Source organism: Halyomorpha halys, unplaced genomic scaffold, assembly GCF_000696795.3.
Source record: "Halyomorpha halys isolate HHAL.00 unplaced genomic scaffold, Hhal_1.1 Scaffold116.1, whole genome shotgun sequence".
Classification (NCBI taxonomy): Eukaryota; Metazoa; Arthropoda; class Insecta; order Hemiptera; family Pentatomidae; genus Halyomorpha; species Halyomorpha halys.
The window spans coordinates 569453-584639 of NW_027105704.1; the positions used below are offsets into that span (position 1 = coordinate 569453).

The 15187-nt window shown below is 30.8% G+C and overlaps 1 protein-coding gene across 6 annotated transcripts in view; it reads left to right on the forward strand.

Annotated features, from left to right (window-relative positions):
• Positions 1 to 15187, forward strand: part of cpx (complexin) — a 597058-nt gene that overhangs the window by 554210 nt on the left and 27661 nt on the right. For 4 of the 6 annotated variants that reach the window (XM_067053061.1, XM_067053065.1, XM_067053069.1 and 1 more), the window contains one exon: positions 14433 to 14596. In XM_067053061.1, coding sequence (XP_066909162.1) covers positions 14433 to 14596 — 164 coding nt within the window. The remainder of the gene's footprint in view (positions 1 to 14432; positions 14597 to 15187) is intronic. The other 2 variants (XM_067053072.1, XM_067053057.1) reach the window with 1 other exon arrangement.

Here is a 15187-nt window from a genome sequence, read left to right on the forward strand (position 1 = left end):
ATATATAAACAAATTTAAAAAATATACATATATAAATACAAATAAAATGAGTGAAAATTAAATTTTGAACTAATTATGATAATCCAATAAAAATACTAATCATACTCATACTCTAATATTTACAATAATTCTGAACTGTATTTCCATAATTTCATCACACAATTCTCTTTCGCTATTTTGCTTCCTTTATTTATTTACGTATTAGATCCATGACTATTCCCATAAACGAATTTCTCCACTACTGAAAGATATATATATATAAAATATATTTCAGAGTCATAGACTACAATTTAAGTAAAATCATTTATCCAAATATTTGTACAAATATTAAACAAGATTTGGAAAATATGTATAATGTTTATTTACGATAGAATTTCCTGTAGAAGTTTTAGTTCGTGATTCGATTCTACGAGAACATTTCATTTGAACTATCGTAATTGATCGTAAAACTTGTCATTGTAAGGTAAATGCCAATGGTGTCAGCTGCGATTTTATTCAATGTATTAGATGACTATCAACCCGCTTAAAGTTCTAACTCATCCTTTCTGCAGATATTTTTCTGTTGGCAATATAATAATCGGATTGACTTGGGATACGAAATGATTAACTATATATTAAACTAGGCTTAATATGGCCATGCGCGCACGCTCACATATGCATGATGATATACATACATGTATAGGGGATATACATACCCGAAGAGCAGGTTCCACTTAGTAATAATTAATTACTAATTGTCTGTATCTGCAATTTAAATGTAGCTCCAGGTGTGGGCCATCTCGTTGGAACTCTAATTGAATTAGTTCGTTCCCATCTGGTCAGGGGGGTCTTACATCTTCACTACTCCATTTGATCTGTTAAGATAAAAAAAAAATCCTCGTGCAGTCCCTGGGGAGGGGGGGTTTACGGTACCCTTTAGGTATGTACTAATTTCTTGCGTTGGTAGAACTTTTTTTAGGGCTTACTCAGGGATAGTATTGTATTTTTTTGGGCAGGAACTCTCTCTCTTTTGTTCGACATGCAATACCTCCGATACCAATTTTGAAACATTAATTATTAGTTAAATAATTTATATCTAAACAACCCTTAATAACTATTTTTACAGGGAAAAATAGACATACCGTTCTTGTTCCTATGACTAAACAATTTACATATCTGTATTTCGGAGGAAAATGACTGGATGAAAATAACTGTTTTTACTTTTTCTAGACACATAGATGACTACCTCTTAGATCAATTGTAAACGGAGTTAAATACTTCCATAAAAACAAAACAATAAGTATGATTTTCTTCAGATAAAAACATCTGTTCAAACTACAGTAGATCTAAATGAAGTAATAGTATCATTAATCTCCGTGGTAAAGAAGTGTTTTTTCTTTGTCTTAAAGATATAGATAGCTATGTCCAGAACTAATTGTGAGAAGAATTACACACATTAAGAAAAAACAAAACGTTTACTTTTATAAGGAGAGAAATATCTCCTCCACCTTCTATGCTCTATAGTAATAAGGAAATGTGATATCCCATCTTTCAGTTATATCTGTTACATATATTGAGTTCCGAGGTACATTTATATCGTGGAACTTCTTTTATGATTTTTTTTTTATTATGTTTTACGAAATAAGGAGTTTATCTATTTATTCTTTCTTTTATTTTTAATTGAAACTCAAGAAGAAGTTAAGCTAAGAATAACTAACAACAATCTTTTAGTTACTTCTGAATTGCCAGACGGCGTTTTTTGTTGTATGCTGTAATTTTTGATCAGAAATAAATGATGAAAAGACCTTTATTGATATTAGATTGTCTTCCTTTGTGCAAAGTTGAAGCATCTCAATCGGACAAATGGTGATGGCCTGTTAGTCTGAATCAGATAAGAAACAAACATAGGGGATATAGGTATTCGAATTGAACATTTTAAGTTTAATGAGAACGCTCAACTAATTAAAGCTATTAAGCCAGTATCACTATAGCCCGGTGACACTAAAGTTGTCCAGTTAAAACATGGGCTGATTCTCGCCAAACTACGGACCAACAAAGTCCATATTTTTAAATTATTTAATTTATTTAATATCGTTGCGAGTAAATCAATTTACTTTCCTTATTGGCGTATTGAATTTCTATATGTAATCGTAATATATATTTACATAAAACTAAAAGAAAGGAGGATAAAAATTACAATCAAGTTATTACTAGAAGTTTTCGAGCTAACCAAGTCTCTGAAATATTTTTAATAAAACATTATCTATGTATATGTGTGTGTGTGTATATATATATATATATATATATATATATATATATATAAATTGATTGTTTATATCTTTACATTTTATTTTTTTCTGTTTTTCTTCAATATTGTACTATATTTTCCCTTTTTTACTAGTTGCAAACATATAATGAGAGTGTTCGTAACACTCCATTTACTTTTTTTATACTAACCAGGTATATTTAATCATTTGTTTGGTATTGTTTTTTAGAATATTATTAACATAATATTTATATAGAATGAAAACAGAAAAAAAAAATATTTTGATACCCACAGTTGGACATAAAACCTATAATTATGCTAAAAGGTTAGAATTCTGAATAAGATTATAATAGTAATAATAATAGAAATAAGAATTCGTGTTATAGGTTATATATTATATAATTATGGGATTTTTTAGTAGGTTATTGTTAGGTTTAATAATTGATTTTGTGAGCTAGAAAAAAATTATTGATTGAATTGACGTGTAAGAAATATGAGGTATTAGGATAATAATAATCTAACCTTAAATATATCAATCGTAAAAAAACTGATTCATTAAGAACAAATGTAGCTATATTTATATACAAACAAACGATCACCCTCTCCATATGAAATGTCCCTATTAATAATAGGCACGCTTCTTGTACTCGTTACATGTTTACGTCATATTATATATTATATATTAAACTTACTCCGTTTTATTGTAAAGTGTAAAATTAAAAAAAATAAAAGTAAAATTGTAAGAAGGAAAAAAAAGTTAAAATAAGTACAAACAAATTATTAAGCACAATAAAAAATATGTTTACTCTATCTGTTTCTGAATACGTTAAAATTTTTTGTGCAAACGGCTTTCAATATTTCCAATTTTCATGTCTCAAAATTAAGTCCCGTGGGTTACAACGGGAAAAAAAAAATGCATTGCGTATTCTGAAGCAGATAGACTAAACAAATTTTTTAAAATATTTTGAGATCAAATTGTTCATATAAGCACAATTGGTCAGACTAAACAAATTCTATGAAATTATTTTAAGGATCTTGAGCTGGACTTGTTTCAAAAGTTTCACGCTAGCTAGTTAATTTATTTGAGCTATTAATAATAAAAGTAGTTCGCTCAATCGCCGCGTAATTGTCTTATGGCAACCATGGCGCTGTTGTCTTTGAATGATATTTGACCCAGCCTAATTCGTGGGCTATCTAAAAAACAGTTAATATTTATACTAACAAGTGATTACGTAACCTGTTACTTAATGAAAGTTAAGTTTATTAATTATCTTCAAAAAGTCCCAAATATTCTCTTATTTATAATTAATTTAATAATTTACCAGTACCGATTAGTGATTATTTATAATTCACAATAAATTTTATAATTTAAGCAATTAAATTATTCGTTATTCACAAGTACCGATTATACATAAATTATTTATAATTAAAAAAATGAACGTTTTAACTACGATAATGTCTTTTGTAAAGTCATAATTAAAGTATGCAATGCGAAATTCAAATCTTATTGTCCTCAAAAGTTGCAATCGTGATTTGAGAGTTTAAATTCGTCATTATAAATAAATAAGGGATGAAATGGAGAGAGGGGATGATATGAGAAAATATTCCCTCCCTAGAGAGCAGGTGGGGCTATAATTATTGTCCCTCGGAGCGAGGCCGCACTGCGCAGCCCCGAGCTCGGCCCCTCCCGCACTCTCCAGCGTACTCTCACCAGGGCAGGATCGCGGTAAGTCTCTCTCCCACCCGTTCTTGTCGTCTTCCTTATGTCGGGCCGAACGTAGGTATAACTCTTTGTCATGCTGTAACGTCGGCACCATCTATTAATAACTGAGTAGCCTGTGGTATCCTACATCCATAAATCCATAATCCATGAAATGTTATGGCCTTGAACAGCACACTAAGTGCGTTCTAATCGGTTTATAACTCCATGCATGTTTTAATTGTTTAAACACGCATTCCTCAGAACAATGTTATATTTTGACAATTAAATTAATAATTATACTTTTTAAAAACCAAGTAAACAGACCGTATATACCTTATAATAAAATACAAATTACGAGATTATACACATACTTAATTGTTTATTTTTATAACTAATTATTATTTAAATATGTAAATTTACTATAATCATTCAAATTATAACGTGAAAGGGAAATAGTCACGTACTTATCCTCAAAATTTAAATACTTCTATTATAAATGTATGTTCACGTAACCGGCTTCTTTTCGCCTTTTTTAAAAATTATTTTCCGACATCAATATGGCCTATATTTATAATCTCATTATTACTAATTTGATTCTAACCATACTTCAAGTTTAGGTGATATGAATAATTAATATCATTAATGTCCAATAGTAGATTAATAATAGTATGTTTATTTTAATTGTGAAAAAATATTGTACTAAAAAGATAATAATAATAAATACAGTTTATATTTGCACTTTCTACGACAGAAACCTTTATATAGGATATTAATAGAATACTCAATAAATACTTGAGTACACGTGGCAAACTAAAGCGTCGTCACTGAACATATAAATCTCGAACAGTTTAGGAATGCTGCTTTCACACTAATAACATTTTTCATGCTTGATCTATTTCATATTTTTTGCTTGGCACATATGAATATTTTATTTATAGCAGAATATTACTTATTTTTGTGTTTATCATATTATTTATTTTTAGATAATTAATTGCACCTTAAATATCCTTGCTATTGTTCTACAGTAGCACTCATTGAATGATGTAAAAGTCCTCATTGTTGTAGTAGTACTCAATGAATGTTTTATGCCCTTCGCTCTGCAATACAAGGAAAAAGTCACCTTTGAAATGATCTCAATATCATACCGCAATTATATTATTATATGATATTGTACAGTACTTTATTGCACTACTAACTTCATAATTTTATACTTGTAATGGCGTATTTAAATAAATTTTATTTTATTTACATATTATATTTTTATTTATCACAAAATGTTTTAGAAAATAATATTGAATATAAACTACCTCTAACAGGAAAAAAATATTTATCAGAGAAAAACAGAATCGACTGTCATCCTACGCACTGTTTCGTTGCAAACAATGGCCTGCTTTCACATCCCCTACCGAGGGCATAAACTTGGAAAAACAATTTAAAAAATCAACACCAGATATCGGAACCTTACTTTAATTATTTTTTTACCGACTTTGCAATAATAAAATGATTAATTAATTATTATACTTGTAGAAATGAAAGTATCGGCGTTTATAATCGTTTGCTAAACAATTAAATCTTTATATCAAATTAATTAAGTAATTTTATTCGTTATTGTAGAAGATTTATTTTTACCGGATTATATCATATCAATATAATCGCACATGTACAAATGACTTCTCATAATTTGTTTGGCAGGTATCTGAGGCTTAGGCAAGTTAATTACCTATCAACAAATTCAATCTAGCCATTATAAATCCAATTTCAAGTTAGTCTTAATTTTAATTAATTGTATTAGTATATCCTCTGAAATTGAGTTTTAGGGACATAAGGGTACAACAGTCCGTATGCTTCAAAAAAGGGTAATTTAAAAACAATGCATCTGTGATATAAATGAGTAATCTAAACAATAACAATAAAAATTATAGCTATAATTTTTCATTATTAAAAATTAAAATCTGTACCACTACAACCCATGAAGGGTCTGAGTGGGTTCAGTACTTTGAAAAGAAGTACTGTTACTAGCCCAACGGTTGTGCAAGGAGGTGATATAGTGAGAACCTTTACCCAATTTAGGAGGCTGGGTGGACCCCGGGAGGGCTCCAGAAACCACAGGAGTTGGCTTACGGCTTCAGTGTAACAGAAAACAATTTATGCCCAGAACTCGGATCGTTGGAGTTAGTAGCATTGCGCCTTACCTCGGTGCTACCGCGCTCCATATTTTTATATTATAATATATATTTATTTTTATACATATTTTTCAATACCTAATTATTATATATCTTTTTAAAATTATATCATAACATTTTCCTCATTAATTTTGAGGTCTAGAATCATCTTAAAGTCCACATTTCCGCATTTTATTGATGGTTAGACGACAGGATTTCCGGGGTAAAAATGTATACAAACTTATTAAATAATTCAATCAATTTCTCTGAAAACCTTTCAAGTTCAAAATTACGATACAAAAAACTAAATAATATTCAAACATTAAATTGAATAATGAATAATTTTAAGTGATCCAGTTTATTATTTATAAATCAATTAAGGTAAGAGTGGATGGAGGAGTGAAAAACACATTTTTAATTGAAGACTATTTTTTTCTTCATAGTATCTTGATTGGTATCTATTTTCTGAATCTATATCTTTTGAGTTGTATTTGTTTTCATAATTCAAATATTGAGTTTTCCAGTCTAAAATAGGAATAAAAACAATTTCAAATAAATTTTTCTCAGGTTTATATTGTATGGACGTGTATGAACGATACTTCTCAGAAATTAATTAAGCTTTTTTCTAGAATATGAGACTCAAAACTGTTCTCAGATCCACTGTTAGAACATTGAAGAAAAGGAGATGATAAATAAGCAATAATATGTATCCTAAGATTTCTTCCTTAATATGAATATTATAATGAGCAAAACATTGGTTTGAACCTCAAAAAAAAGAAACTTAAAACAAGAAAATTGAAAAAATGATCAAAAAATTATCTTTCTCCTCCTCTAAAACATCAACGTATGAAAACACTCCATCGTTTCCTACTTTCAAATCTAGTTGCGTATCCAGGTTGTGAGGGAAATCAAAAGTTTAAAACTTATTACGTCCCAAATAGAATAATTGACTATAATCCTGTATTTATAAGAGGGGGTGAAGTAGATCCAATGATAGAATAGTAAGACGTTCTATCTTAAGCAATTGAGGTCACCTTAGCAACCTTCATGTTTGCAACGTCGCTGTTTTGATTCTACTCTAGTGATTTGACTTTGACTCCGTGACTGTGAGAAATGAAAACTCGACCCTCTCACTATGGTGAGAATAGGTTGGTCACCTAATTAAATGAAAAGTAAGGAGGTAATAAAATAAAAAATATTATATAGTGTATAAAATATACTGATTATGGATTAAGAAGCCTATAAGTATGTATTACTTTATATTAAAAGTTTCGATAAAATTTGATATATTATATAAACAAGTTTGAAGTATAGTTTAATACGATGAAAGACCCGTGCGACCAGTTCTGCTAACCGTATTCTTCTTACAGAAGTCCCGACTGCTTACCAAATTATACTTACTGCTAGTTGGTGTCAAGTGCTTAGTAGAAATAAACGAGTTTTTATCTCGTAATGATCCTAACGAGCTGATATCATCGCAGCCTGTTGGAAGCGAACTTTTTTCGCCATCTTATTTCCTTGAGAGGTAAAGAAAAATATGACAACGGGGTTGCTTTAATTTCCTATTTCATTTCCTACTCCTTTGCCTGCATGTGCTCCTCCCTCCAGAGCTGCCAGGCGTTCGATTTATCTGCTCTTCGCTTTTGGATTCCTCGAAGTTTTATAAACAATAATGTGCGATGGTATGGGCTGTTGAAGAAACTATTCCTAGATTTTGCATTTAGAATTACGTTATTGGTATGCATCGAAAGTGAAATCACCCGGAAAATCACCATATCATTATTATTTCATATTATTGAGCTTGGCTGTGAATGAATGAGAGGATGTACCTTCGTCTCAAGGTTGCAGTTAGTAGTCTAGATAGGGATAATATGTCAGAGAAGACCTTGGCAATCATGTAAGGTGTAAAAATGCTTGGAGTAGTATCTCGAAGTTGCTAACCCAAAATACTGTAAACATTCTGTACAGATATCATTTGTATATACCGTAAATATCAATATGGCTAGTTTGTGTACTTGCATAACTATTTTTGATCATACCACTGGTTAACTTCAGTGATAGAAGCTATTCCATTTCGATGATCTCACCCGTGATAATTCATATGAAATTTAAATACACTCTTGGTTCCTGGCATACTAATTGGTTTTATAACTATTATTCTTTTATTCATCATTAAATCTGACAAAGGTTTTCGGCTTATCATTTATCATTTAGGTTTGACTTTCAAACTTTTTTCTCTATTGCTAGAAATTTACAACTGTGTATAAGCTAAAAATACATCAGATAAATATGATAAGCTAAAACAACATGAGATATTTGCACCAATAACATTTCTACTTTAGGTCTCCCAATTTTTCAGAAACCTCAGAGGAGTTAGAAATAAAAGAAGAAGCAAGGTTAGAAACTAGTGGGTTATGATGGTTAGGTAGTTTAGAATGAATTGATATCTGGTTCGGACTAGATCGTCAATATATGGAACATTAAGATCTTTATGAATCATTTTATTTGTGACAAAGTTAGGGGTGAGTATATTATGAAGTATTTCGAATTGCAAACGATTTCGATAGTTTTAGTGGAGCCACAAGACTCAACTCCATAAGTCCCAATAGGTTTTATTGTAATAAAATGAATCATCATTTTGTTGTAAATTTATCTAGTAAATGACGTGACCGTCAAAATCGACGTACAATTGAGGATTCCAAGTTATTCGTTTGTCCAGATTTAATCCAAGGTAGCGGATCCTATATTTGATATTATTTTAAAGATAAAAATATTTTTTATTTATTGCTATTTGCAACTGTATGTAACCAATGCGTCCGTAGCTCAGTGGTTGGGCACAGTCCATTCTGAAATCTATTGGCGGTGTCGGATCGAATCCGGCCTGGGGCGTTGGCTTTTTTCATTGAGTGGCGGTCCCACAAAAAAAAAAAAAATTGATCCCCAACCATAGTTAGGCAGTATAGGTCTCTCATGGGAGTCTTGGCCAAAAAAAAAATTGTATTTACATAAAAACACATTTAGTAAATTTGAAGTAACATCAAAATGGAGTGATACAGGCATGTCGAAAAACTATCCATTGGTATCTATCTACCCTAGAAGATCTCGAGGCCTTCTCATTTTCAGGACCTCAGAGGACTGTCAGGAATAGAAGAAAAAGCAAGGTTAGAAACTAGAGGATTTTGATTGTTAGGAAGTTTATAATGGAATGATTGATATCTGGTTTGGGCTAGATCGGCAATATATGGAACATTAAGGTCTTTATGGATGATTTTATTTGTGGCAAAGTTAGGAGCATATTGTGTTTTACCAAGTATTTTGGATTGTCGAGGAGTGGAATTCAATGGTTTTAGTGGAGCGCTAGACTCAACTCCGTAAGTCCCAATAGGTCTTATTATAATCACATAATTCAATATTTCTAATGAGGTGTAGATAGTTGACCGTAGATTAATGATTGGAGAAGTTTGTCGGGGGGTGCGGTCATCAAAGAACAACATAAATAAACAAAACCATATTTATTTATTTTATGACGTTTCGACCTGAGTTTCAGGGCTATAGAACAAAAGAGATAACAACTGTAAAAGATAGAATTGAATAAAATTGTGCCGTTGTTATCTCTTTTGTTCTATAGCCCTGATGAAGACCTGAAACTCAGGTCGAAACGTCGGCATAAACTAAATAAATATGGTTTTGTTTATTTATGTTGTTCTTTGCTGACCGCACCCCCCGACAAACTTCTCCAATAATTCAGTATTTTGTTGTAAATTTGTCTAGCAAGAGATGTAACTATTGAAATCGACATGCAATTGAAGATTCAAAGTTATTTGTTTATCCAGATTTAATTCAAAGTAGTGTATCTTCTATTTAATATATTTGTTTTAATATGTTTCTTTCGGCCTTGTCGTACTTTATTCTTATAAAAAAATCGATAGACGTTCGATAATATCGGTTGACAATCGATACTCGGTATTGAATGATTTTTAGTTATTTTTAACCACATAAGCGTTAACCTGATGCGAGTTTTATACATATATATATTTATAGCTATGACCTATAACCTGTATCAGTAACCCCTTGCACTCCCCTCTCTGACCCGATGATGGCAAGAGCGCATGCGCGGTGAATAGGGCATTCGAGTCCAGGTCAAAATGCTCAGAAGCTTGGGAGGAAGGGAAGAATCAACTGCTTCGAAAGCTTTAGCAGCCTCGAGGTGATTGTAGCCATTGTGTAACTTTTATTGCACCTATTGTTAGCATATATTTACACCAAACAGTAACTATATGATTATGGAATATGGATATGTATACGATATAATTTTTGGGATACTTTGAAGAAAAAACTTGGAATCGGTGTTGATAAATATTCTGATTTACTGTTGATAAATCTTTCATCTAATGTGACGTTGATCTAACTAGACGTTTTGAATTCAATTATTCTCTACTCGTCCTCAAAAGTATTCGTGGAGAAATAACAGAAATATAACCAATTTTTGATGAACTTGGAAATAGGTACTGGTTGGTGGCGACTTCAACGCACTTTTACTATTATATACGGAAACTAAGTTTAGCCGTATTTATTGTTAACTAAATTACTTTAATACAAAATAATATTGGGTCAAACAAAACTTTACCGGATATAAAAAGTTTAATATATATTTTTTTATATTTCTTATTATTTTCCGTATTTATATTATGAGCTCAATTTTTTTGTGCACTGCAACACCTATTTAAGTTTATAATAAACAAAAACATATTATTTATATAATAATTGGAGACCGACCAAGTTATGCAACAAATTGGGATTAAATTAAATTAAAAATAAATCAGACTTAATCAGTTTTTCGTGAATGTGAATCCATCAAGGAAATTTTTTAATTAAATCTCTTTATCTCTGAATGATATATCTGTATATATGTACTATACTTTGAATTACATGTACTTTATTCAGATACTCTTCCATATTTATTTTGCTAATTTGATGTTTCAGCTATATATAAATTCAAACGTTAAGTTTAACCTTAAAAGAAATATTCTAAAAATAACATAATTATTTTGACCCGGTTTTAGTATCACTCTTATGATGATAGGTTGTATGTTCTATATAACCGTATGTATACCTAAGTGTATTTCTGGATTGATACTAGATCAATTACGCTTTTCGTTGAATGCTTATTTCTAATGCAATATGCAAGTGATTTTCAATTAATTGATTACCGATTCTCGATTAATTACGCATGTCATCCCAGCATGCAGCTCTTAGGCCACCCGCGTAATATATCATTGACCCCAAGTGACCTCTTGACCGAACACTGAAGATGAAATTTAAGGTTGAAAATATTAGTTCCGAAACAACCTTTAAGTTTCATAGATCCAACTCGGGAAAATTGAATAATTGAAGCGTTATTATATTTTGTAAATTTAAAAATAAAAAGGCTGTTGTGTATACTATTTTTTATTAAATTTGGAGAAGAATTAAAAACTTAATAATCGTTATATAAATATGTTGTAAGTTAAATAGCTCTTTGTATTTTTTTCTCTATAAATTTTTTTTTTATGAAAATGAAATTTGTACATTTGATGTTTAACGTATTTAGTGTGTCACCGAAGTTTTCCTAAGGGAAATACCTCCACTTGTAGCAAATTTGGCCGAGTGTTGGCTTGGGACGATTCCTGCCTAGATTCATATACACATTGAATATTTATTTATAAAATAGATCTCAATACTTTCAGTCTGGATAGTACAAGGAGGCAACCTCTTTATAGGACTAATATGTCAGTTATCGAATAAATTCTCCTTTAACTACAAACACCAAAACAGGCCTTCACGTATTCAAATTTGATATTGTATTAATTGAATATATTTTATTTAGACCGTATGAGATTCTACTTTCTGTGATTCACTTAGTCACAAGTTATCTCTGAGCTTAATTTGACCTTTGAATTTAACTAGCATAATAAAATGGACCTCAATTATAAATGCGAAATGAAATAAATAAAATAATTATATAAATTAACAAAAAGAAAAGTAAAAAGGATTTTAGTTATGAAATCTATAAAATATCTAGAATAGTAATCGTTATAAATAATTTTATTTCTCACGAATATTAAATTCTTTGATTATTATATATCAAAGCAGTTATTTTTATTTCTGTTTTATGCAAATTGATACTCATTAGTATTTTTTTTTGGAATTTGATGATAGTTAATCGTTCGTCTATTACAATTCCATAAACGGAAGCTGAAACAGGCTGGTCGAAGTACGACATGTCATAATCTCACAAGAAGAGATCATAACACAAAAAAAAGGCGATCCTACCCCTCCCGACCCGCCCCGCTAAGACCCCGGCGAGCGACGGTCCTAAATCATTTTTGAAATATTAGCATAAAACGGGAAGCGGAGACTTTAAGATAGAGCAATATTTAAAAACGGCGTGAATTACTAATCTGATGGATTAGAATCACAAAAAGATGTACATTGTAGAATTGTGACAGAAAACTGTACAAATAAATGGAGATTGAATAACCATTATTTCATTTTCGCTTGAGAAACATGGGTATTACTGAAGGCGTTCGATTACATACAAATTTATAATTCACGGCTTAATTTATAACATATTCCGGATCTATCATCAATGGACCACCAACAAATTACATTAAAAAACTCATACCAAAAACATGACTAAAATACAAAAGAAAACTATGATCTTGGTCCCTTCTCATATAAACATAAGTAGCCATAAATGAGAGGAAATACAGCAGATAGTTTTGATGAAGCTTTTTTAAGATACACGGTTTTTTTTAACAAATGTATGAAATATTAAAAGGTGAAGAAAAATTGATGATACCACTTAACTACCTTTGACTCATTAAAAATAAAATGTTTGTAACTGCCTCAAAAAAAAAATAAATAATAGAATAACCTCTAAGGACGTGGTAACGCGCTTGCCTCCCAACCTAAAGGTTGCGAGTTCGAGCCCGGCCCTATCCTGTATTTTTTCAAGCATATAATTATACAATACTCACTCATAGCCTCCCCCCGGGCATTTGTGAGACTCGTTAGCCAATGGGTGGCACTCACAAAAATAGGCGTGGGAGTAACGAACCCACCCTGTGAAAACCACGTCATGAAACTCACGATGTATTTCCTAAGTACATCGCACTTACATCGTAAAAATTACCTTATTTAGGAATAACAGTCTTTGCTATGTCGCTAATGTCTTAGGAAGTCAAAGTGACTTTTAAAAAAAATTGATGCTTCGCACACATCGTACAGCGATGTAGGTTTCTTTAGATGCGAAATTCATAATTAAGACCATGATGGGTAATGCTCGCCTGTCTCTGATTTTCTCTAAACTGATGTTTCTCCTGTTTACTATAAGAGACGGTTAATTATTTTATATAAACAAAATATGGGTTTATTATTGTAAAATTTGTATATCTCCACAAATATATCCTGTTCTATATCTAGTCTAAATAGGTCCAAGAATGTTTTTTTTAGATTACTTATTTCTTCCAAGATTTTCTCATATTTTATATAGTCTATCGGTGTATCAATCAATCATTATTACCTCCATATTGTTTTCGTTGTTATACGAATTTTATAATTAATCCACACCGATATCTTGTAAGCCATGATATCTTAGATACTGAGGCTTTCTTGGCAGCGAAAAATCATTCCAATGATCTATAGCAACAATAGTCAGGCCGCAGATTTAAGTTCCGGACCTTCTGGGATCCTTGTTCATTCCAGTTATTTCCCTAGAGTGGCCTTACCACTCGCTTGGTCTATTCCCACGTTTGCGGTAAGGTTCATTCGTCAAGACGTCTTCAGAAGTTCAGAGGTAGTAGTAGAGGTAGACTGAGTAGACACTGAGGATATAGATTCCCTCTGTTACTATACTAGAATGATTTCGTGGTTATTTTTTTAAAGTCTTTTGCAAATCAGAATCAATTCAGTCTGATAGTGATAAATGAGTAACTGCATGAATAAATATGTTGCTGTCCTATCTAAAAATCCATAAAATATGGCTTTCATTACTAATATGTGACTAACAAACATAACTTTCACTCGTTAGCCGTCATAATATTTATATAATAAAAATATTCCTTCTCTTTTTCTTTATTCATTACAAGTTATTATTACTCAATTCCTCAGAGGAAACTACTTCATAAAAACCACAGTACTACTTAAATTTCTTTCACTAATTTATCCTCCCTCTATGATCTCTCCAATGAACAGGTCATAATTATTTTTGTGTAAGGGATACTAACATAAATTTTTAAAAATAAATGTTTTAATGCATTTGATTAATTACACGTTTGTTTAGGAGCAGTCGGTGGTGACAATGAGGACTCAGACGACAAGGAGAAAGAGGAGGAGGCAGAAAGAGAAAGGCAAGAAGCCATCAGGGAAGCCGAAGAAAGAAGGAAGGAGAAGCACAGGAAGATGGAAGAAGAGAGGGAAAAGATGAGGCAAGAAATAAGGGATAAGGTAAATTAAAAAACATATGTTCATATTTTTTAAAGAGGTATTAAAAATGTTAGCCAAATATTATTTTTCTGTTTATAATATTAATCCTTGGCAAATATCTTAACTTTTTTTCGTATATTAGACTACTTTTCAGATTCCTTGGCTGAAGTGGGGCATAACATTTCATTTATACTAGAATTTTATCAAATATTTTAACTTTCATTTAAATCAAAAATATGATTACTCATTATGCTATGCCTCACCAATGGGGTGGCATTAATAATTTTAGGTTATTTTATTTTGATCTATTATGATTATATAGAGTTATTAAAATTTGCAATTAAACATTTATTATTAACATTAACATCTATTTATAATTTATCCGGATATTATTAAAGTTGAATTTTATAAATAACATATTGTGGTGTTTAAAAAAGAATGAGCTATTGCCGTGTACGGGGCTCGGGGTTTCTAAGCCCGACTGGGGGTTCCCCGTACAGGTATTACCTTGAAATTTATTCATATATTAATGTATTTATATTATGTATTTGTATTTATATTGTATATTTGTATTATGTATTTATATTATATATTTATATAAAGTATCTCTAT